Source organism: Bos javanicus, chromosome 17 (genome assembly GCF_032452875.1).
Source record: "Bos javanicus breed banteng chromosome 17, ARS-OSU_banteng_1.0, whole genome shotgun sequence".
Classification (NCBI taxonomy): domain Eukaryota; kingdom Metazoa; phylum Chordata; class Mammalia; order Artiodactyla; family Bovidae; genus Bos; species Bos javanicus.
This window is the reverse complement of record NC_083884.1, coordinates 54715836-54737872: the sequence shown is the minus strand read 5'-3', so window position 1 is coordinate 54737872 and position 22037 is coordinate 54715836. Positions and strand designations below refer to the sequence as shown.

Sequence of the window (22037 nt, the reverse complement as noted above, 5' to 3'; positions counted from 1 at the left end):
TTTTAAAAAGGTTCAGATCCTTATCATAATTATTTTTGTTACTAATAGCCCACATATATAGTTCCACCTTCCAATATTGTTCTACTTACTGGCTAAAATCATAAACAGGAATAGGAACATTTTTAAGTAAACTGTGAACTGTTCTTTGGCTCTGTGTTATGGCAAATCAAGGAAGAGTGACAAAGAAAAGATCGCACAAAGTCAGAGAGACAATGAGAGGAAAGAAAAGTAGGAAGGAAAGAAGAGAAAAACAGAGATGACAGTACACACATAAGGAAGCACAGAGTAACAGTAATCACCAAGAAGCGCAGAAAAACAAGCAAAGACACAAACAGATTACATGGGAACATCCCCATCTTTTCCTCTTTTAGTATGCAGGGTTGATCTAACAGTTGATCTAAGGACACAAGTGAGAAGGCCAGAGGTCGGTACTTGCCCAAATAAGAGGCTAAACTAAACTGAGGCCAGATTCAAAATGCTTATTAAAGACTGCCCTTCCCACCTATGGCTAAGAAAAGCAAAGTTAACAGCAGATAGCAAAACAAAACAGAATGAAGAAAATATAATTTAAATATAAATAGCAAATTTTTGACACAATGCCTGGCATGCAAATACATCTATTTAAGTCTATGTTACAAATAAAGTATCTTACAACAAATATTTTTATCCTCATAAACTAAAACAAAAGTAGTAAGTCAGATCAAGAGTTTTAAGAGTATTGAACATGATTTTAAGATTAAGGTACTACTTAACTGTAACTTTTCTTATATTATTGGAATAATTTCTTTCTAAAAAATCCTAACAACCTATAAAAGCTATTTAAAGAACCAAAGACAGGATGCGAGCATTGTCTGTATCAAAAATATTAAATTTAATTTGCTTCATAACCATATGTGTTTGAAACCTTTAACTTTATGAATACAACTGACTTTGTAATTTATTTTTAATGTTACTGTCATGTACTACAGATTTATTTTATGGATAGTTGTAATGCACAAAAAATACTTGTCACAGATTTCACTCTTCTTAAAAGGAGGAGGTGGTACAGGAGAGGGAAAGTTACAACTTTGAGCATCATATTCCACAGCACTTGGTAAGGCAAAGTCTAGTATACGATAGTGTGAATTGTAGCGCTATAGTTTGGTCTAATTTCAGAAACTCAAGCTGGCCTGAGGAGGTCTGTGGATGTCCAGTCTGCTGGTTTGGAAGACTTATGCTATTGTGAGTTTGAAAGCCTAGGTATATTCTGTGTTTGCTTTGAAAATTTAGATCTATTCTAAGAGTGAGAGGATCAAGAAGCTTTGTTTCTTAAGTGATACAGCCAGACAATCAGGGCATGAGCTAATCAATGGCTCATTTTGCTCAAACATGCTTGATGTCAGACTGTTGCTACTGCTTTCTCCTCAAATCTTGCAATATAATAAAACACTATACTGGGAGGGGAAAGAATAATCATATTTAGCCATTAAGTTTGAGTCTTTGAAAGGATTCAAGGTTTGGCAAATATTTCTCTATATACAACATCCATTCAGATACTAAACAAATGATGTGGAGGAATATTTTCATACGAAAAAGTACATTACTTCACTTAAGAAATATCTGGATGAAAGTCTATTATTGACAATCATACTAAATCCTAAAGCCCCCCAAATATCTAGTTAAAATAGTGTACAAATGTGTGTACAACTTGATTCAAATACATACATTTGAACATGAAAGTATCCAATAGCTAAACTGTACAATATATTGATTGAAGCAAAGCCATATTGTTAATTTGTACTTTTAGAACAGAAAAGCCCATATTTATATAAAATCATTTCCAGGCTGCAGACTCAAGAATATTTGAACACTGAAATGAGACACTGACATATAGTTAGTATTTTAAAAGAAAAACTGCAGCTAACAATTCCTAACAAATGATAATACAAACTGGATACTCCTACTAGAAAAACTAAGAGGAAACTTCAATTTTCAGTAGTGAAACTCAGTAAGAAACAGATAAAATGGCATATAGTGAAGCATGGTTAGCATTCACTATGTAACATGGTCTTAAAATCATTGAAGATTAGAATCAATTAGAGAAATCAGTTAGTCATTTATGTCCTGATGGTCAAGGCCCCTACCACGTCTTCCACTAGGAGTGTCTTAGAGAACTGAAAAAACAAAGCTCAATCATACACTCCTATTTTTAGTAGTCCTCATATAAGACTGGCAGGTAGGGAGTGAGTTTCTTAAGAAAAGTTTTTCGATTATTTTTAACTGAGTCAATGTTTGTAAAGGACTTAGACCAGGCCCCGGCTCATAGTAAGAGCTTTGTGCTTATTAAATAAAATAAATGTGTAAGTTTATACTTATCTTATAAACAGAGATACCTGGGAATAATGTGAAACTTGTAGTTCACTCATTACACGTGGCATTTTGTTATGCATGAACTTTTTATTTAAAACTAGATTTCTCCCTTTCCCCCCAAATCTATGTGCCTTCAGTTTTATAAAAATAAATTTCTAAGGAAGAGTCTTCATTTTTGAAAGGGAGTAAGAAAGTTCTAATTTCCCCTATAACCTTAAAAAAAACTAACAATGACATAACCGTGTCCTGTAAACCTGAATTATGCACACATTAAAAAACAAACAAATATTCTTACCTTTCCAAGATTTTCCTGTTCAGCAATATTTTTGGTATATTGTTCCCTAGGAAGTCAATATAATGATATAGTTTACATTTACTTCAATTGATTTTATCATACAACTAAATTATAAATCAACATATCTATCTAAATATATTAGATAATACAGTTTAGAGTACTAGAGTCAGAATGAAACTCATTATCAAATAGTCCCTTTTCTAATCTTTAGTCAGTTCATCTAATAAACAATAATATAAGTAAAAAAAAACAAGGCAAAATATCATGTAAGAAATTAAGTACTATTTGTGGTTAATCTACACTTAAAACAATAGAAATACATTTGCTTAAATTACACTTTTTTGGAAGAGGCTTGCAGAACAGAGAGAGAATACACATTAAAAAAATAACAAACCACAATAAATATCATCTAACCCTGCAATCCAACTTCTACAAAGCTTTCCTATAGAAAAACTCTTAAAACTTAATAAAAATAAAAGCAAAGACTATTCACTTCACCATTGCTTACAATAGTAAAAATCTACAACCAACTAAATGTTGATAGATGGGGATGTGTTTAAATAAATTATGGTACATGCATTCAAAAGAATAATACAGAGTTGTGAAAAAAGAATGAGGTAGATTTATAAATACTAAACTGGACAGAATTCTAGATAAATGAGGTATGGCAATGTAGACAACATTTAATTTTTGTGTACTATACTTGATAATGGTTACTCTTTGTTTTTATAAATATTTCTTTTGTACGCTAAAAAATTATAAATTTTTAATGTAAAAAATATAAATCATATCATATGGTATTTTTAAACGTATAATTATATTTTAAGACAAAAAGTGAGATTTAAAGTGTTAAGGACAAAGACTGAAGAATGAGGACAACGGAACCAATGATAAGAAGAGAAACTTTAGACCTCAAATTTGTATGGAAAAAGACTATATTTCTGTGAAAAGCTACACAGCAGTACTCAAGAAGAAATTACATAACACAAAGTTGGGAATCTACGAAATCATAAACCACAAAGACAAACTCTAGCAGCTTAAGTGAAGATAGATTTGCATTGGTGTAAAAAAGGGAGGTTAACGTCTTTAGAACAAAAGAATGGCAATCAGAAGTACCCGAAGTCCTTACAGAGATGAAGTGAAGGTAGAATTTGTGCACAAGAATACATTTGAATCAATTCTAATGAGGTGGATGAAACTGGAGCCTATTATACAGAGTGAAGTAAGCCAGAAGGAAAAACACTAATACAGTATACTAACGCATATATATGGAATTTAGAAAGATGGTAACAATAACCCTGTGTACGAGACAGCAAAAGAGACACTGATGTATAGAACAGTCTTTTGGACTCTGTGGGAGAGGGAGAGGGTGGGAAGATTTGGGAGAATGCAACTGAAACATGTATAATATCATGTATGAAACGAGATGCCAGTCCAGGTTCGATGCACGATACTGGATGCTTGGGACTGGTGCACTGGGACGATCCAGAGGGATGGTATGGGGAGGGAGGAGGGAGGAGGGTTCAGGATGGGGAACACATGTATACCTGTGGTGGATTCATTTTGATATTTGGCAAAACTAATACAATTATGTAAAGTTTAAAAATAAAATAAAATTAATTTAAAAAAAATAAAAATAAATAAAAATAAAATAAAATTAAAAAAAAAAAAAAAGAATAAAAGCGAAAGGGAACAGACCCAGTCTGGATGAACCTTCATTTTGCCCATAAAATTTATGAGACACTAAGTCAATGTTATTTGCCTTCCTAGCTCTCCAGTGAAAAACAGCTCAGAGGATATAAATGACATATTACTCAGAATAATGTATGATTATAATTAAGAGAACTTTAAATAATTCATTTATTACCCCAGGTCTAAGGAATGTCCAAATTGTTTTAGGATTTCCATTTCTATTTTATTAAGAAATCAATAGGCGCATGCTCAACACTAATATGTAATTTTATTCAATTGATTTATTCAAGTAGTAATTACAGAGCACCTGTCCTATACCAAGCATGTCCTGGGATTTCAAGAAGAAAACAGGGACAGACAGAGTCCTCACTCTTCAGGAACTCATACTATATCATTTCTAAAATACTGCTGCAAACATTACATTGAACTTGAGCTTCTATGGCATATATTGTTCTCTTTATTTTATAGATGAAAAAGTGATATATCCAAGGTCACAAAACTAGAACTGGAAAAATCAGGTTAGAAACAAAATTTTATTGAGTCCCTTTCTAGAACTTTGATATATAACATCCTGCCTCTTTAAATAAAATTACATTTTACAGGTGATCTTTCAAAAACAAGCTAATTTCTTAGACCTTTGGCCTTATCAGAAAGTACCATAAAAGTAGAAAATGAAATGACATCAAAAATATTGTGTCTACACTAGTAATAAATTTTAAATATATATCAGTGAGTTTAGAGTATAACTCCATTTTATTCCTAAATATTCTTATCATGTACTTCTCTAGTCAGGGTGCAATATTTTTCTATTGGAAAACTGAGGAATGGTAAAGATTTACAATGATTTTTAAAATAATGGAGACCTCCTTGGAAGGCCAGTGGTTAAGACTTCTCACTCCCAACCAGTGCAGGGGGCACTGGTTCCATCCCTAGTTGGGAAACTAAAATCCCACATGGTGCACTGTGTGGCCAAAAAAATAAATAAAAACGATGAAGAGGAATATCTAGAAAAAAAATAGCTCAGATCAGAAAACCAATAGCTCAGGAGCAATGTTTCCTTTGTTACTAATTGTATTGATAACTTTGGAAGAAGAGGAGGGTTCGGGATGGGGAACACATGTATACCTGTGACGGATTCATTTTGATGTTTGGCAGGACTAATACAATTGTGTAAAGTTTAAAAATAAAATAAAATTAGGAAAAAAAAAAAAAAACAAAGAGAAAAAAAAAAAGAAACAATTTCTAAAACTTTTATTTTTCAAGAACAAAATTACTTCTCACATAAGTGAACATTAGTATTGACTACATAGATTTAATGAGCAAAATTTACATGCAATAAAAGAATTTGAATAAATACATTCAGTATGTTTAATATGCTAGAGTATTAAAAATAATATCCTATTTATAGGATATTTTCAGCCTGGCTTGCATTATATTAAAAAATGTAGACTTTGCAAAACATTCTATTTCTTAGATTCCTTTTTATAATATAAATGTACTGCTGTTGTTCAGTTGCTAAGACATGTCGGACTCTTTGTGACCCCATGCATTACAGCAGGCCAGGTTTTCCCATTTCACTATCTCCTTGAGTTTGCTCAAACTCATGTCTATTGAGTCATGAATATCAATGTATAAGCTACTAAAAATCTCAACTGCAATCTTGAATAAATGTGAATCCTACACTTCATTTGAGTTCTTATTGAATGGTAAAAGCAAAGCATTTGAATTGTGATAAAGGGCAAAGAAAGTTTATCTTGTTCACTACTGCATTTTTTTCAAAGCTAGCAATTCAACTATAAATGCATTTTTAAGGCAGCATTTATTATGTTATAGTATGCTAGGATTACAAAAAGAAAAAATCACCATGTAAGGACTAGTAGTATTTATACATTCCTTGTTTCAAAGGCTGGCACTCTGCAATCACAGAATTTCTAGCTGAATTGCAGCTGCTCACACTGCAACAATGAGCACACCAATGACCAGAGTCCAGGACATGTGGGACTTTAAAAATAGACCAAATTTAGTGCTTATAAAAAAGCAACTATGAAATTATATGTAATGCTACATGCATACATACTCAGTTGTGTCTGACTCTTTGTGACCCCATGGAATTTTCGAGGCAAGAACACTGGAGTGGGTTGTCATTTCTTACTCCAAGGGATCTTCCCAACCCAGGGATTGAACCTACGTCTCTTGTGTCCCCTGCATTGGCAGGCAGATTGTTTACCACTGAGCCACCTGGGAAGCGCAACATATTCCTGAGGAGGGGGTAACGGGGATTAAGTGGCTTAATGGCTTTAAGAGTTTCTATTTCAGGTGATGAAAACGTTTTGGTAATCTATAGTGGTGATGGTTACATAATATTTTGAATGTAACGAATACAACTGATTATACACTTAAAATTGGTTAAAATGGCAAATTTTATGTCTTTTGCCACAATTAAAAGCAAGCAAACAAGAAAAATTATATGTATGCTTTTTTTTTTCAAGTTTTGAATGCTTTCCATTTTATTTATTTATTTATATTTTTTTAGATTTTTTTAAAATTTTATTTTATTTTTAAACTTTACAATATTGTATTAGTTTTGCCAAATATCGAAATGAATCCGCCACAGGTATACCTGTGTTCCCCATCCTGAACCATCCTCCCTCCTCCCTCCCCATATTCTTACTTAGTCAGGAGGGCTGGACTACCCAGAGGATGTTCAACAAGATTTAATTCTAAATAATATCTTACTATTTGCTTATTTAGGTACTCTGTATAATTCCATTTTATCTTCTATAGATGAAAACATTAAGTAACTCAATATAAAAACAACAAAATTACTTGCCTAATTGCTTTTCTTTTTTCTTGTTGATCAGAGGAGACATACGCCTTCATTTCATCAGTAGCACGACGAAGTTGTACTTCTAGGTTCTAAGTGGGAAGACTACGTAAGTCCTTGATACAGAAAAATCTCAGAAAAGTTTCTGATCCAATTTTCTTTGTCTTACCTTAATCATACAATTTATATAATGGTATCTACTTTCTTCTTGAAGACACTCCTCACGGAGCCCTCTGACTTCCTAAAACATAATTTTAAATGCGCAATATTATCGAAAGAATAATTAGATACAGAAAGGATAGCCAAATGTACAACAAAAGAAATACTATCAGAGTATTTCCTCTTCTGTGCCAAAACTTTATTGTATCAGACTAGGTTGCAATCTTTTCTAGAGACCATGCATACCACTCTACAACCTGTAAGTTCAGTTATTAAGTAACTACTGTGTGCCTAGCTTGGTGCTAGGTGCTGGGGACAGAGAAGCGAACAAGACAGGTCCCTGCTCTCATTCAAGTAGAGGAGACAGATGTAAACAAGGAAATGTGTAATGAAGGCAGTTTCAGATGGGGTAAGTGCTATGAAGAAAATTCTGCAGTACAATGTGATAGGGGTACTGAGTGGGTGAAGTTAGACAGGTGATTAGAGAAGATCTCTAGGAGGCGGTAACATTTAGGCTGAGACCTAAAATGGTGAAAGAAAAAGAGAGAGAAAGGCAAAGAGCTGGCAGTAGAGTATCCCAGAGAGAGAAGAATATATGCAAATCTGCCCCTGAGGAGAAAACAAGCTTGGCCTGTTTGAAGTACAAGAAGAAGGCTAGTATGTCTGGGGTCTGTGGGTGAAGAGGAGAGCATGTGGATATGAAGTTCATGGAGCAGGTAGGGTCTTGAAAACCAAAGTTTTGAAGTTAGATTTTAAGTGCAACAGGAAGCTGGTAGAAGGTGGTTTAAGTGTTGTACCAGTTTCTTTGGCTGCTCTATGGAGAATAAACCTTAAGGAAAGGCAAGTGTGGGAGGGGACAGGAGGTTGTAGGTTACTGTGGTAATCAAGGAAAGACATGATGGGGCCTGGACTCTGGCAGTAGGGGTGCAGATGGAGAATTTAGGGTGTGTACATCAAGTTTGAAGAAATAAAAATCTCTGCAACTTGGTAGACAGACTCAAGGCATGAGGGCAAAGATCTGGGAATCTTTTGACATTGGTGTAGTAAAAACATGCATACAAAGTCAGTTTCTGCTAGGTTGTTAAAATAAGAACTATCTTCTTACCTGTTCTAATTTGGACCGATTGCTTTCAAGGCCTGCGGCACAGCTATCATACTGGGATTTCCTTTCATCACACTCTTGGGTTAACTCCTAATATGAAAAGAGTGATTGATTGAATAAATAAAAAAAAAAACGAAGGCCTAAAAGGTGACTCTGAAACAATACATGCCCTTGTCAGTCTTGTAACTTAACTCTAAGCTTCTTGGCATACTAACGAGTTATTTATACAACAACCAGATATTTGAGCATTATGACAGATGAAGGTGCTGATAAAAGAATAGCTGCCATGTATTGAGCTGTGTGCCAGGCTCTCTGTTAGAAGCTAGGGATACAAGAGTGAACAAAAGAGTCAAAATTCCTTCCTCTCAAGTAATGCTCAGACAAGTAAACAGGCTGACTGCTATGAGAGACAAACGCAAGGTGTTACAGGAGCACATGCAACTCTCATTGGACTTAACCCAGGCTTGGGGATCAGTAGGGACAACTTCCTGGAGAAACTGATATCTAAGCTGAGGTACCAAGGATTAGTAAGAATAGTTAGAAGGGACAGACAAGGAGGAGAGTGTTCAGAAAAAAGGAGCACTATGTATGAAGTCTTGGAAGATTAGAGAAAAGAAGGACAATTTAGGACGTGTAAGTAGTTTATTATACTGGAGCACGTCTGGGAAGTGTGAGAAGGGGCTGAAGACTTTGGCAGAGGCCTGATCAGAACTTTGTAAACCATGTTAAGGCTGTTTGAGCTTTACCCTTGACAATAACTGAATCTCACAACAACCCCTTAAGGTACATACTAATATCCCCACATTGTGCTTAGAGAAAGTTCACAGAGGACAAGTATCTTGCAAAAGATTATATGACTGGAAAGAGGTGTTAGAATTTGAACTCAGGCTGTTTGAGTAGTTTTACGCTTTTTTCTAATGTAATATTTTGAAGCAGATAATCTGAAAATTTGCTACCAACACCTAGAAATGCTAAAAGTATCAACAAATGCTTGATAAGGTAGGGTTAGCATCCTTTCAAATTGAGAGCTAACTGAACTCTCAAAGAAGTAAAATGAATTACCAGAGTTAGAAACGAAGGATGACAGCCTGTGGATACCCTTGGTGAAGGGAGTTAGGATTCAATCTTGATAACAGAATGATTAGAATGGCTAGGCAGGGCAAAGACCTTGAAATCTGTGAGTAAAGGGTTAACATCAGGCCAGCCTGGGAATGACCTTGGTTTTACATAGCAGTTTCCTTGGAAACAAGAGAGTTAACATTACTGGGTAATGTTGTGTGGTGCTTCCATTGCTGGATGGGACTGCATCTGGGTTGGGGTGACTAGCAAAGTATAAAAGATTGGTGGGAAAAAGATGGCATGGCTTTTATGTATCAAAGTGACCTACAGACATCTGAGGCTCTTGTGGTTAACAGTCACACACACCCCAAATAGGAGAAGGGGCAATAGAGGCTATGTACTTGGGTAGCTGCTGGGCCTGTAAATGAGATGAAGATACTATAGTAGACAAAGGACTTTTTTTGTCTGTGAGTCTGATGGACAAACCGATTAGTAAATGTAGCTATGTTGCTTCAGAGGCAGATGGAACAAAGGTGCCTGTCCTCAGCAAGTTTGGGATTTGGATTTACCCTATGTATGTGATCTAAGAACTTCCAAGCTGAGACATTAACTCAAAATTAGCTCCAAACTTGTGACATTCAGAACACAGAATATCAGCAGAACAACAGCAAAAACACCCTGGAGGGACAAACCCTCTGTCCTAGCTGCCAGGATTCAAGAGACAAAACCCTACTAAACATAAGCTCACAATCCAAAACTATAAATATGCAGGGAATGATCAATCCATTATGAGTGAGAATTAGAATATATAAAACAGCAGGAGTAAACCTCCTCTAGCAGGAGAATACTAGAAATAAATCTATTAAATAAGCATACTTAATATTTTATTAAAGGAGGAACTGAAAACAAAAGACTGAAAAAGGTACAGTGAGTAAAAAAACAGACAAAAATGAAAAAGAAGTCACTGAAATTAAAAACTAAGTAGGTGACATAAATATAATATTAGTTCAGGAGATAAAAGAATGAATTAGAAAACAGAGCTGAAGAAATTATCAAAAATTCATCACAAAGAGACAAAGAGATGAAAAAATGAAAATGAGGTTAAACAACAGAGAACAGAATAAATACATCTGACATATATTTAACAAAATTGCTGAAGAACAGACTAGAAAGACCAGGGGAGAGAATATTTGAAGACATGTAGAATATGTCCAGAATTAATGAGACAAAAAGCACGAATTCTAGCAGAGCAAATAACACTAAATCTATAGTTAGATCATGTCAGTGAAATGGGACAACACCAAAGACAAAAATACTAAAACTATCTATAGATTCAAGGGAATCCCTATCAAAATACCAATGGTACTTTTCACAGAACTAGAACAAATAATTATAAAACTTGCATGGAAACACAAAAGACCCTGAATAGCCAAAACAATCTTAAGAAAGTAGAACAGAGCTGGAGGTACCACATGCCCTGACCTCAGACTATACTACAAAACTACAGTAATCAAAACAGTATGATGTTGGCACCAATGAGAGACACACAGATCAATGGAACAGAAAAAAAGCCCAGAAATAAACCCACACTTATGGTCAATTAATCTATGACAAAGAATATACAATTGAGAAAAGACAGTCTCTTCAATAAGTGGTGCTGGGAAAACTGGACAACTACATGTAAAAGAATGAAATTAGAACATTTTCTCACACCATGTACAAAAATAAACTCAAAATGGATTAAAGACCTAAATGTAAGAAATCATAAAACTTAGAGAACATAGGTAGAACACTTTCTAACATTAATAAATCATAGCAATATTTTTTGGATCTGTCTCCTAAAACAAAGGTAACAAAGGCAAAAATAAACAAATGGAATTTAATTAAATTTAAAATCTTTTGCATAGCAAAGGAAACCATCAGCAAAACAAAAGATAACCCACTGAGTGGCAGAAAATATTTTAAAATTATATTGGTGATAAAAGGTTAATATCCAAAATATATAAATAGCTCATACAACTCAGTATCAAAAAAAAAAAAAAAAGGCCCAGTTGAAAAATAGAAGACCTGAAGAGTCAGGTTTTTTCCAAAGACATACAAATGGTCAACAGCACATGAAAAGACGCTCATCATCATTAACCACCAGAGAAATACACATCAAAAGCACAGTGAGATATCACCTTACACCTGTCAGAATGGCTACCACCAAAAAAGACCACAAATAATTTGTTATTCATGAGGATGTAGAGAAAAGGGAACCCTTGTACACATTTGGTGAGAATGTAAATTGATGTAGCTACCATGGAAAATAGTGTGGAGGTTCCTCAAAAAACTAAAAACAGAACCACCATATGATCCAGCAATTCCACTTCTGAGTATATATCCAAAGAAAGTATATTAATTTGAAAAGATATATGCACACCAATGTTCACAGCAGTATTATTTACAATAGCCAAGATATGCAAGCAACCAAAACGTCCATCAAGAGATGAATGGAAAAAGAAGATGTGAGATACACACACACACACACACTATGGAATACTACTCAGTCCTTAAAAACAAAGAAATTTTGCCATTTATAACAACATGATGAACCTGGAGGGTATTATGCTTATTGAAATAAGTCAAAAAGAGAAAGACAAACACTATATGATATTACTTATATGTGGAGTCTAAAACAAACTAGTGAATATAACAACAAAAATTAAAACCCATTATAGGGAAGACATTACCTAAAAAGAAATGAGAATTAAATCAATAGCATATCCTTCAACATGAGAAAAGAGAAAGCAATGAAAATAGTTTTTTTCTGACCAAGTGACTATTGAGGAGGAAAAACAAAGACGGTTTACTTTCGGCAATGATTCTTTACTGAGAGAACTACTAAAAGAAAACAAAACAAGGAAATTTCATTTCAGGAAGAAGGAAACTGAATCCAGAAGCAAGGAATAAAGTACATGAGGCAATGGTAAGAATTGCTAAATATGTGGGTAAATCTAAACAGGAAAAGACTGTATGAAGTAGTAATTATTATAACAGTAATGACCACCATGACAGCCACTTTTAGAGTTGAAGAAATAAAATGGAAATTAAATACCAGAGGATAGGAACACATGTGTAAGGCAAGAGAGGGTATGAAATCATTCTGAGGCCCTTGTATTGTTCAGGAGATTAACAATTGTTCAGCTGATTAACTTTAGGCAAGAAAAGTGTGCTAAAAATATAAGAGTAAACAATATCAGAACAGGAATAGAAAAGGAAATAAAGGGAAAAAAGAAGATAAAGAAAACAGGATTGGTACAATGGAAAGTAGAAAAAGAAAAAGAAACATAGGAAAAGCACAGTCAATAGGATGTGCAAAACAGAAATAAATTCCAAAGTATCAATAATAAGAGAAAATATAAACGGGACTAAACTCACTAATTAAAAGACAAGTTCTCAAACTGGATGTAAGAAACTATACCTACACAAAATCCCCTATATGATATTTAAGAGACATATAAAGGACAAAAATAAGGATGCAGACAGCTGAAATTAAAGACAGACATACCAAGCAATACTAAACATAAGAAAGTTGGCACACTTATATTAATAGCAAACAAAATAAGACCCTTAAATAAAAAGCACTGCAAGGAATAGAGTCATAAAATAATGATAAAATGAATAATTTACCAGGAAGTTTTATTTTGTTTTTTTTTTAAAACCAGGAATCTCTTTCTAAATTGTGGTAAAATACACATAATCTAAAACTTAACTATTTTAACTATTTTTAAGGCTGCAGTTCAGAAGTATTAAAACATTCACATTATTGTACAACCAATCTCCAAAACTCTTCTTATCTTGCAAAACTTAAACTCTACATCCATTACACCAGGAGTCCCCATTCACCAGGAATTTTTGAACAGGCACATTCAACAGCCTTGATCTGATAAACACATGGAGAACTCAGTACTCAACAACTGGAAAATATATTCTTTTCCAGATCAAGTCATTAAAAAAATTATGTTGGCCTCAGCTCTCTCCATGGCCACCCTTAACTCCTGAAGACTATGGAGCTACTCTTTAAAAATTCTCAAGGAAAGAAAGCATGATGTAATGATTTTTATGCCCAATCAAGCAGTGATTGAAATATTTAAGGCAACAAACTCTAGAAACTCATCAGGGAATATTGTTCTTCTAAGCTTTGAGGACTCTACTAGAAAACAAATGAGAGACAATAAAAAGTAGGAAAATGGGTATGAGAGGATTAGTAATGAGCACTGAGTCTAACAAGTACAAGTATGATACTAAAGACAAAAGGGAGAACTAGTGTAACAGAACAGAAAGTAAATGTTATACGCTCTGACAATGTAGACATGATATATAAAATCTGCAGGGAGGGGAAGGGAAAATGAAGGTGGAAGGTAGAATGAGTAAGCTGGTCTCCTCAGCAAGCAGTTTTCCACTGCTGTGGATGGTAGGGGAAGGGCAACAGATATAATTTAAAGCTGATGAATCAAGTCATAGTATAAGCATATTACATGTATAAAGGCAAACAGTAAGAAAGACAAATGACCAAAATGAGGTGCTAAAGGAGAGGGAAGAAGAAGTTGGAGGGAAAATATCAATTTCATCACTACTCATAGTGGGAATTAATAGATACTATCAACAGTAATGAAATATTAATGGTGGCATTACAGATACAACCAGTAGAGCAAAACCACAAGCCAGAAAATATGAAAGAGAGACAGAGACAGAGAATGAACAGAGGAATTTATTTTTATAGGCTTTAAAGTCAGAAGCAAAACATAATAAAGTACACAAAGACCAAATACGTTTGCATATCAATAAATATGAACTGGCTAAACTTATTTCTTAAAATAAACCTGTTAGATTATATCATATAACAAAACACAATTCAAGATCTATTCAGAGACATACCTAAAACAAAGCAACTTTTTAAAAGTTGAAAGCAAAAGATGGGCAAAAGTATAGCAGGAACAATGAAAACAAAGGAAGCAGACATTAATATGTGAGAGTTAACTTCTGCCCCCTCACCCCAAAAAGCCTTTGTCTTTTTCTATGAAAGTAGAACAAAGGTGTGGAGAGCAAACTTCAGGAAGCCAATAAATAATTACCTATTCATTAATTTTCAGAAAATTTCTAGAAAACACACAAAGAGCTGTTAACATTATTTCTAGGGAGTGTGCTGGGGTGGGATGTAGAGAGAGAAATAATTTCAATTCTTTCCCTTAAATAATTCTTTAGAGTTTGAATTCTTGCCAAGAGCATGGTTTTACTTTTATAAGAAAAAACAATAAGAAATATTTCAGTGAAATCAATAATTACCATATTATATACTCTAAAACAAGTATTTTAGCTTTAGCAATTACATGTATTATGCCATTTAATTACATATAATTTAAGGAACAGCTTCTAAAAAACAAACATGAAACTTCAAGATGCTAGCTAATTCCAGATAATTATAGAAGATTTAGATAAATATAAGCTGTACATCTTAAGTTGTGAAGCTCCAATTTTCAAATGATTATGAATATTCAATTTATAACAAAACAAATACAAAAGAAGGGAAATATATTAATACTTCACTATAAAATTTCCTAAATTTTGAGAGTTGTCCATTAAAACAAGAAGTGTAAAGTATTTTTTAAGTACTCCTGCACTTTAACAATATGATAGGGGCCTCCCTGGTATCTCAGTGGTAAAGATTTTTCCTGCCAATACAGGAGGCATGGGTTCAATTCCTGATCCAGGAAGATCCCACTTGCCGCAGAGCAACTAAGCACGTGCGTCACAACTATTGAGCCTGTGCTCTAGAGCCTGGGAGTCGCAATTACGGAACCCACCAGCTGCAGCTATGAAACCTGTGCTCCCTAGAGCTGGTGCTCCGCAGCAAGAGGAGCCACCGCGATGAGAAGCCCTCCCACCACAACTAGAGAAAGCCCGCTCACAAAGAAGACCCAGCACAGCTATAAATAAAGAAAGTAAATTATTTAAAAAATGTAATACATCCATGTAGTTTCAAGTGTTAGATATACTTACACAAGTTAAAAATAAATACCATTCAAACTAGAGAACAATTAAGAATTTCAGTTACTATTTGGAAATAACTCAAAGTCAATGAAGTGGCTTTTTTTCCAGTCTACTTTTCATTACAAAAGGTTTCTGGGTAAAAATAAACTATACAGGGATGTAGGAGACTGACATATGGAGATAAACAAAATGAACATTAGGGACTCAATAAGGTCATTGAACTCAAACGTTTAAAAAAACCAAATGGTTAATAAAAACGTGGGCAAGTTCTATACTCTTCTTTTTTTTAGACTTTTAAAACTGGTAAAATACACATAAAATGAAAATAATCACAATAAATAAAAATACTTATTTATTATTTTTTGGCTGTGTTAGGTCTCAGCTGTGACAAGCTGACTTCTCTCTAGTTGTGGTGCATGGGCTTAGTTGCCCTGCCACATGTGGGATCTTAGTTCCTCGACCAGGGATTGAACCCACACCCATGCATTGGAAGGCAGATTCTTATCTACTGGACCACCAGGAAAGTCCCACTTAAACCATTTTCAAGTGCACAGTTCAGTGGTGTTAAATATATTCACACTGTTGTACAACCATCACCACCATCTATCTGCAGAACTCTTTCTATCTTCTAAAATTGGAACTCTGTCCCCATTACTTTTCAACACGGCAGAAGACAGAAATGAAAAGCTTACAGGACTTCGGTGCCCCTTTGATTTGATGAATATGTTAATAAGTGAAGAGCTGTATTATCTGGGAATGGTGGTGAGATAGCTATATTTCTTTGAAATGGAACAGGCAGGAAGGACTTGACATACAGAGAAATACAGTTAAAACACATAAAAATGAATTTCAGGTTCTGGTTACATTTTATAATAAATGACTTTATAGAATTTAATCTAGTATATGGTTTTACTGAGAAAATCAATTTTTTTGAAAGGCAATAGTATTCCTTCCTTTAAAACTATTTCTAATAGTTATAATGATAAATAACTTTTAAAAAACAGTTCTGTGTATTAGTCATTGAATTGCTAAAGCATCATCATGAACAAAGCTAGTGGAGGTGATGGACATTGAGTTATTTCAAACCCTGAAAGATGATGCTGTGAAAGTGCTGCGCTCAAGATGCCAGCAAATTTGGAAACCTCAGCAGTGGCCACAGGACTGGAAAAGGTCAGTTTTCATTCCAATCCCAAAGAAAGGCAATGCCAAAGAATGTTCAAACTACTGCACAATTGTACTCATCTCACACGCTAGTAAAAAATGCTCAAAATTCTCCAACCCAGGCTTCAGCAATACATGAATCATGAACTTCCAGATGTTCAAGCTGGTTTTAGAAAAGGCAGAGGAACCAGAGATCAAACTGCCAACATCTGCTGGATCATGGAAAAAGCAAGAGAGTTCCAGAAAAACATCTATTTCTGCTTTATTGACTGTGCCAAAGCCTTTGACTGTGTGGATCACAATAAACTGGAAAATTCTGAAAGAGATGGGAATACCAGATCACCTGACCTGCCTCTTGAGAAACCTACATGCAGGTCAGGAAGCAACAGTTAGAACTGGACATGGAACAACAGACTGGTTCCAAATAGGAAAAGGAGTACATCAAGGCTGTATATTGTCACCCTGCTTATTTAACTTATATGCAGAGTACATCGTGAGAAACACTGGGCTTGAAGAAGCACAAGCTGGAATCAAGATTTCAGGGAGAAATATCAATAACCTCAGATAGGCAGATGACACCACCCTTATGGCAGAAAGTGAAGAGGAACTAAAGCATCTTGATGAAAGTGAAAGAGGAGAGTGAAAAAGTTGGCTTAAAGCTCAACATTCAGAAAACTAACATCATGGCATCTGGTCCCATCACTTCATGGGAAATAGATGGGGAAACAGTGGAAACAGTGTCAAACTTTATTTTTTGGGCTCCCAAATCACTGCAGATGGTGATTGCAGCCATGAAATTAAAAGATGCTTACTCCTTGGAAGGAAAGTTATAACCAACCTAGAGAGCATATTAAAAAGCAGAGACATTACTTTGCCAACAAAGGTCCATCTAGTCAAGGCTATGGTTTTTCCTGTGGTCATGTATGGATGTGAGAGTTGGACTGTGAAGAAAGTTGAATGCCAAAGAATTGATGCTTTTGAACTGTGGTGTTGGAGAAGACTCTTGAGAGTCCCTTGCACTGCAAGGAGATCCAACCAGTCCATTCTGAAGGAGATCAGCCCTGGGATTTCTTTGGAGGGAATGATGCTGAAGCTGAAACCCAATACTTTGGCCACCTCATGCAAAGAGTTGACTCATTGGAAAAGACTCTGATGCCGGGAGGGATTGGGGGCAGGAGGAGAAGGGGATGGCAGAGGATGAGATGGCTGGATGGCATCACTGACTAGATGGACATGAGTTTGAGTGAACTCCGGGAGTTGGTGATGGACAGGGAGGCCTGGCATGCTGCAGTCCATGGGGTCGCAAAGAGTCGGACACAACTGAGCAACTGAACTGAACTGATTGCAAAGTACCTTACATGTGTTATTTCATAATTTTACAACCACTCTATTAAGAAGGGATTGGTTTACAGGTGAGGATACAATATAGAGATGAAGTCATCTACCTAAGGTTATTTAGGGTCTGCCTGATTCTGTAGCTTCTCCAGAAGGAAAATTCTCTAGGCAGCCATACTTAGTTCTATATTACCCTCCTTTCTTCTGATCCTTACCCACAAGCATAGCCGGTTCAACTAAGGATGGATCCTTGATCTGACCTGAAGATAGCAGTAATCTCTGAGTTGGTCTGGCATGGAAAACTGCTCTTCAAAGAGAGGCACTGCACCAGGAATTTAAATTAGAAAATGCAGAGAAAATGGGAATTATAAGTTCACAACTTCAACACATATGTAGAGAAAGGCTACAGTGTGAGATGTGAACACTGAGGAGCCATAAGCAAGCTAAGCTTACAACTATGCCAATCCAAAGAATGAGGAGAAACTAAAAAATGGAGGAAAAAAACCAGCACACAGGCAGACACATGGCTGTGGCAGGAACAGTGAGAAGCCAACACGAAGTGATTCACTGAGTCATGTTATTGGTGTAGTATGAGTATGAGTTCTTTTTTTTTAAATATAAATTTATTTATTTTAATTGGAGGCTAATTACTTTACAATATTGTGGTTTTGCCATATATTGATATGAATCTGCCATGGATGTACATGTTCCCCATCTTGAACCCCCCTCCCACTTCCCTCCCCATCCCATCCCTCTGGGTCATCCCTGTGCACCAGCCCCAAGCATCCTGTCTCATGCATCGAACATGGACTGGCGATTTGTTTCACATATGATAATGTACATGTTTCAATGCCATTCTCCCAAATCATCCCACCCTCGCCCTCTCCCACAGAGTCCAAAAGAGTGTTCTATACATCTGTGTCTGTTTTGCTGTCTTGCATATAGGGTTATTGTTACCATCTTTCTAAATTCCATATATATACATTAGTATACTGTATTGGTGTTTTTCTTTCTGGCTTACTTCATTCTGTATAATAGGCTCCAGTGTCATCCACCTCATTAGAACTGATTCAAATGTATTCTTTTTAATGGCTGAGTAATATTCCACAGTGTATATGTACCACAGCTTTCTTATCCATTCGTCTGCTGATGGACATCTAGGTTGCTTCCATGTCCTGGCTATTATAAACAGTGCTGCAATGAACATTGGGGTACACGTGTCTCTTTCGGTTCTGGTTTCCTCAGTGTGTATTCCCAGTAGTGGGATTGCTGGATCATAAGGCAGTTCTATTTCCAGTTTTTTAAGGAATCTCCACACTGTTCTCCATAGTGGCTGTACTAGTTTGATTCCCACCACCAGTGTAAGAGGGTTCCCTTTCTTTAGAACTTTGCTCTGCTATGTACCAGCTGTGTGATCTTGGGCAAGTCCTTTACCCTGTGTGCTTTTTTGCTCCTTTGTGTAAAGGGTGGTTTATCTAACTAGGTGGTTACGAGGCCTGAATGAAAAACGTAATAGTGCCTGGCACACAGAAAGCACTCGATAAATGCTCTTATTATCACTGCTGCTGCTGTTGCTGCTGTTCAGTCACTAGGTAGTGTCTGACTCTTTTGCAACCTCCTGGACTGTAGTCCACCAGGCTCCTCTGTCCATGAGTTTTTCAGGCAAGAACACTGGAGTGGGTTACCATTTCCTTCTCCAGGGGATCTTTCTGACTAGGGGTCAAACCTGCATCTCCTACATTGGCAGGCAGATGCTTTAATGCTGCGCCACCTGAGAAACCCTCTTACTATCACATTCATTGATCCTATCCGCAAGCTCCCGCTAAAGTCCCTGAAGCTTCCCTGAACCCAAATGCTCAGGCAGTAGTACCTCCAACTGCTCCAGACAGACTATAGTTTTGATCTTTGGATTTCCATAACAGTGCATTTCCTTTGTGTGTGTGTGCGTTAGTTGCTCAGTCGTGTCCAACTCTTTGTGACCCCATGGACTGTAGCTCATGAGGCTTCTCTATCCGTGGGATTTCCCAAGCAAGAATATGGGAGTGGGTTGCCACTCCCTTCTCCAGGGGATCCTCCTGATCCAGGAATTGAACCCAGGTCTCCCACACTGCAGGCAAATTCTTGACCATTTGAGCTACCCAGGAAGCATTTCCTTTAATGCACTAAATGCTCTTTCAATAACTCTTCCCATTTAAAATGTAAATGGAATTAAGGAAAGAACTACAGGCATACTGCCTCAGTTCAGTTCAGTTCATTTCAGTCGCTCAGTCATGTCTGACTCTTTGTGTCCCCATGGACTGCAGCACACCAGGCCTCCCTGTCCATCACCAACTCCTGGAGCTTGCTCAGAATCATGGCCATTGAGTCGGTGATGCCATCCAACGATCTCATCCACTGTTGTCCCCTTCTCCTCCTGCCTTCAATCTTTCCAGCGTCAGGGTCTTTTCCAGTGAGTCAGTTCTTGACATCAGGTGGCCCAAGTATTTCAGTTTCAGCTTCAGCATCAGTCCTTCCAATGAATATTTAGGACTGATTTCTTTTAGGATACACTGGTTGGATCTCATTGCAGTCCAAGGGACTCTCAAGAGTCTTCTCCAACATCACAGTTCAAAAGCATCAATTCTTCAGAACTCAGCTTTCTTCATAGTTCAACTTTCACATATATACATGACTACTGGAAAAACCATACCCTGAACCTTTGTTGGCAAAGTAATGTCTCTGCTTTTTAATATGCTGTCTAGGTTGGTCATAACTTTCCTTCCAAGGAGCAAGCGTCTTTTAATTTCATGGTTGCAGTCACCATCTGCAGTGATTTTGGAGCCCCCCAAAATAAAGCCTGTCACTGTTTCCATTGTTTCCCCATCTATTGGCCATGAAGTGATGGGACCAGATGCCATCAGCTTCGTTTTCTGAATGCTGAGTTTTAAGCCAACTTTTTCTTTTTTGTTGTTGTTTTTTAAATTTTATTTTTAAACTTTACAATATTGTATTAGTTTTGCCAAATATCGAAATGAATCCGCCACAGGTATACATATGTTCCCCATCCTGAACCCTCCTCCTTCCTCCCTCCCCACACCATCCCTCTGGGTCGTCCCAGTGCACCAGCCCCAAGCATCCAGTATCGTGCATTGAACCTGGACTGGCGACTCGTTTCATACATGATATTATACATGTTTCAATGCCATTCTCCCAAATCTTCCCACCCTCTCCCTCTCCCACAGAGTCCAAAAGACTGTTCTATACATCAGTGTCTCTTTTGCTGTCTCGTACACAGGGTTATTGTTACCATCTTTCTAAATTCCATATATATGCGTTAGTATACTGTATTGGTGTTTTTCTTTCTGGCTTACTTCACTCGGTATAATAGGCTCCAGTTTCATCCACCTCATTAGAACTGATTCAAATGTATTCTTTTTAATGGCTGAGTAATACTCCATTGTGTATATGTACCACAGCTTTCTTATCCATTCGTCTGCTGATGGACATCTAGGTTGCTTCCATGTCCTGGCTATTATAAACAGTGCTGTGATGAATACTGGGGTACACGTGTCTCTTTCCCTTCTGGTTTCCTCAGTGTGTATGCCCAGCAGTGGGATTGCTGGATCATAAGGCAGTTCTATTTCCAGTTTTTTAAGGGTCTCCACACTGTTCTCCATAGTTTAAGCCAATTTTTTCACTCTCTTCTTTCACTTTCATCAAGAGGCTCTTTAGTTCTTCACTTTCTGCCATAAGGGTGGTGTCATCTGTGTAGCTGAGGTTATTGATATTTAACCTGGCAATCTTGATTCCAGCTTGTGCTTCATCCAGTCCAGCAATTCTCATGATGTACTCTGCATATAAGTTAAATAAGCAGGGTGACAATATACAGCCTTGATGTACTCCTTTCCTGATTTGGAACCAGTCCATTGTTCCATGTCCAGTTCTAACGTTGCTTCTTGACCTGTATACAGGTTTCTCAGGAGGCAGGTCAGGTGGTCTGGTATTCCCATCACTTTAAGAATTTTCCAGAGTTTGTTGTGATCCACACA

General features: G+C 36.3%; 1 protein-coding gene across 7 annotated transcripts in view; it reads right to left on the bottom strand.

Moving 5' to 3' along the window:
- The window catches only part of IFT81 (intraflagellar transport 81), a 233802-nt gene that overhangs the window by 15535 nt on the left and 196230 nt on the right, over nt 1-22037 (bottom strand). For 6 of the 7 annotated variants that reach the window (XR_009730193.1, XM_061383816.1, XM_061383819.1 and 3 more), the window contains 4 exons: nt 8425-8511; nt 7330-7401; nt 7167-7252; nt 2645-2690 (listed from right to left, as the gene is read on the bottom strand). Coding sequence is in view for 6 of the 7 variants with exons in the window: in XM_061383816.1 (XP_061239800.1) it covers nt 2645-2690; nt 7167-7252; nt 7330-7401; nt 8425-8511 (291 nt within the window). In the remaining variant the exon portion in view is untranslated. The remainder of the gene's footprint in view (nt 1-2644; nt 2691-7166; nt 7253-7329; nt 7402-8424; nt 8512-22037) is intronic. The other variant, XM_061383822.1, reaches the window with a different exon arrangement.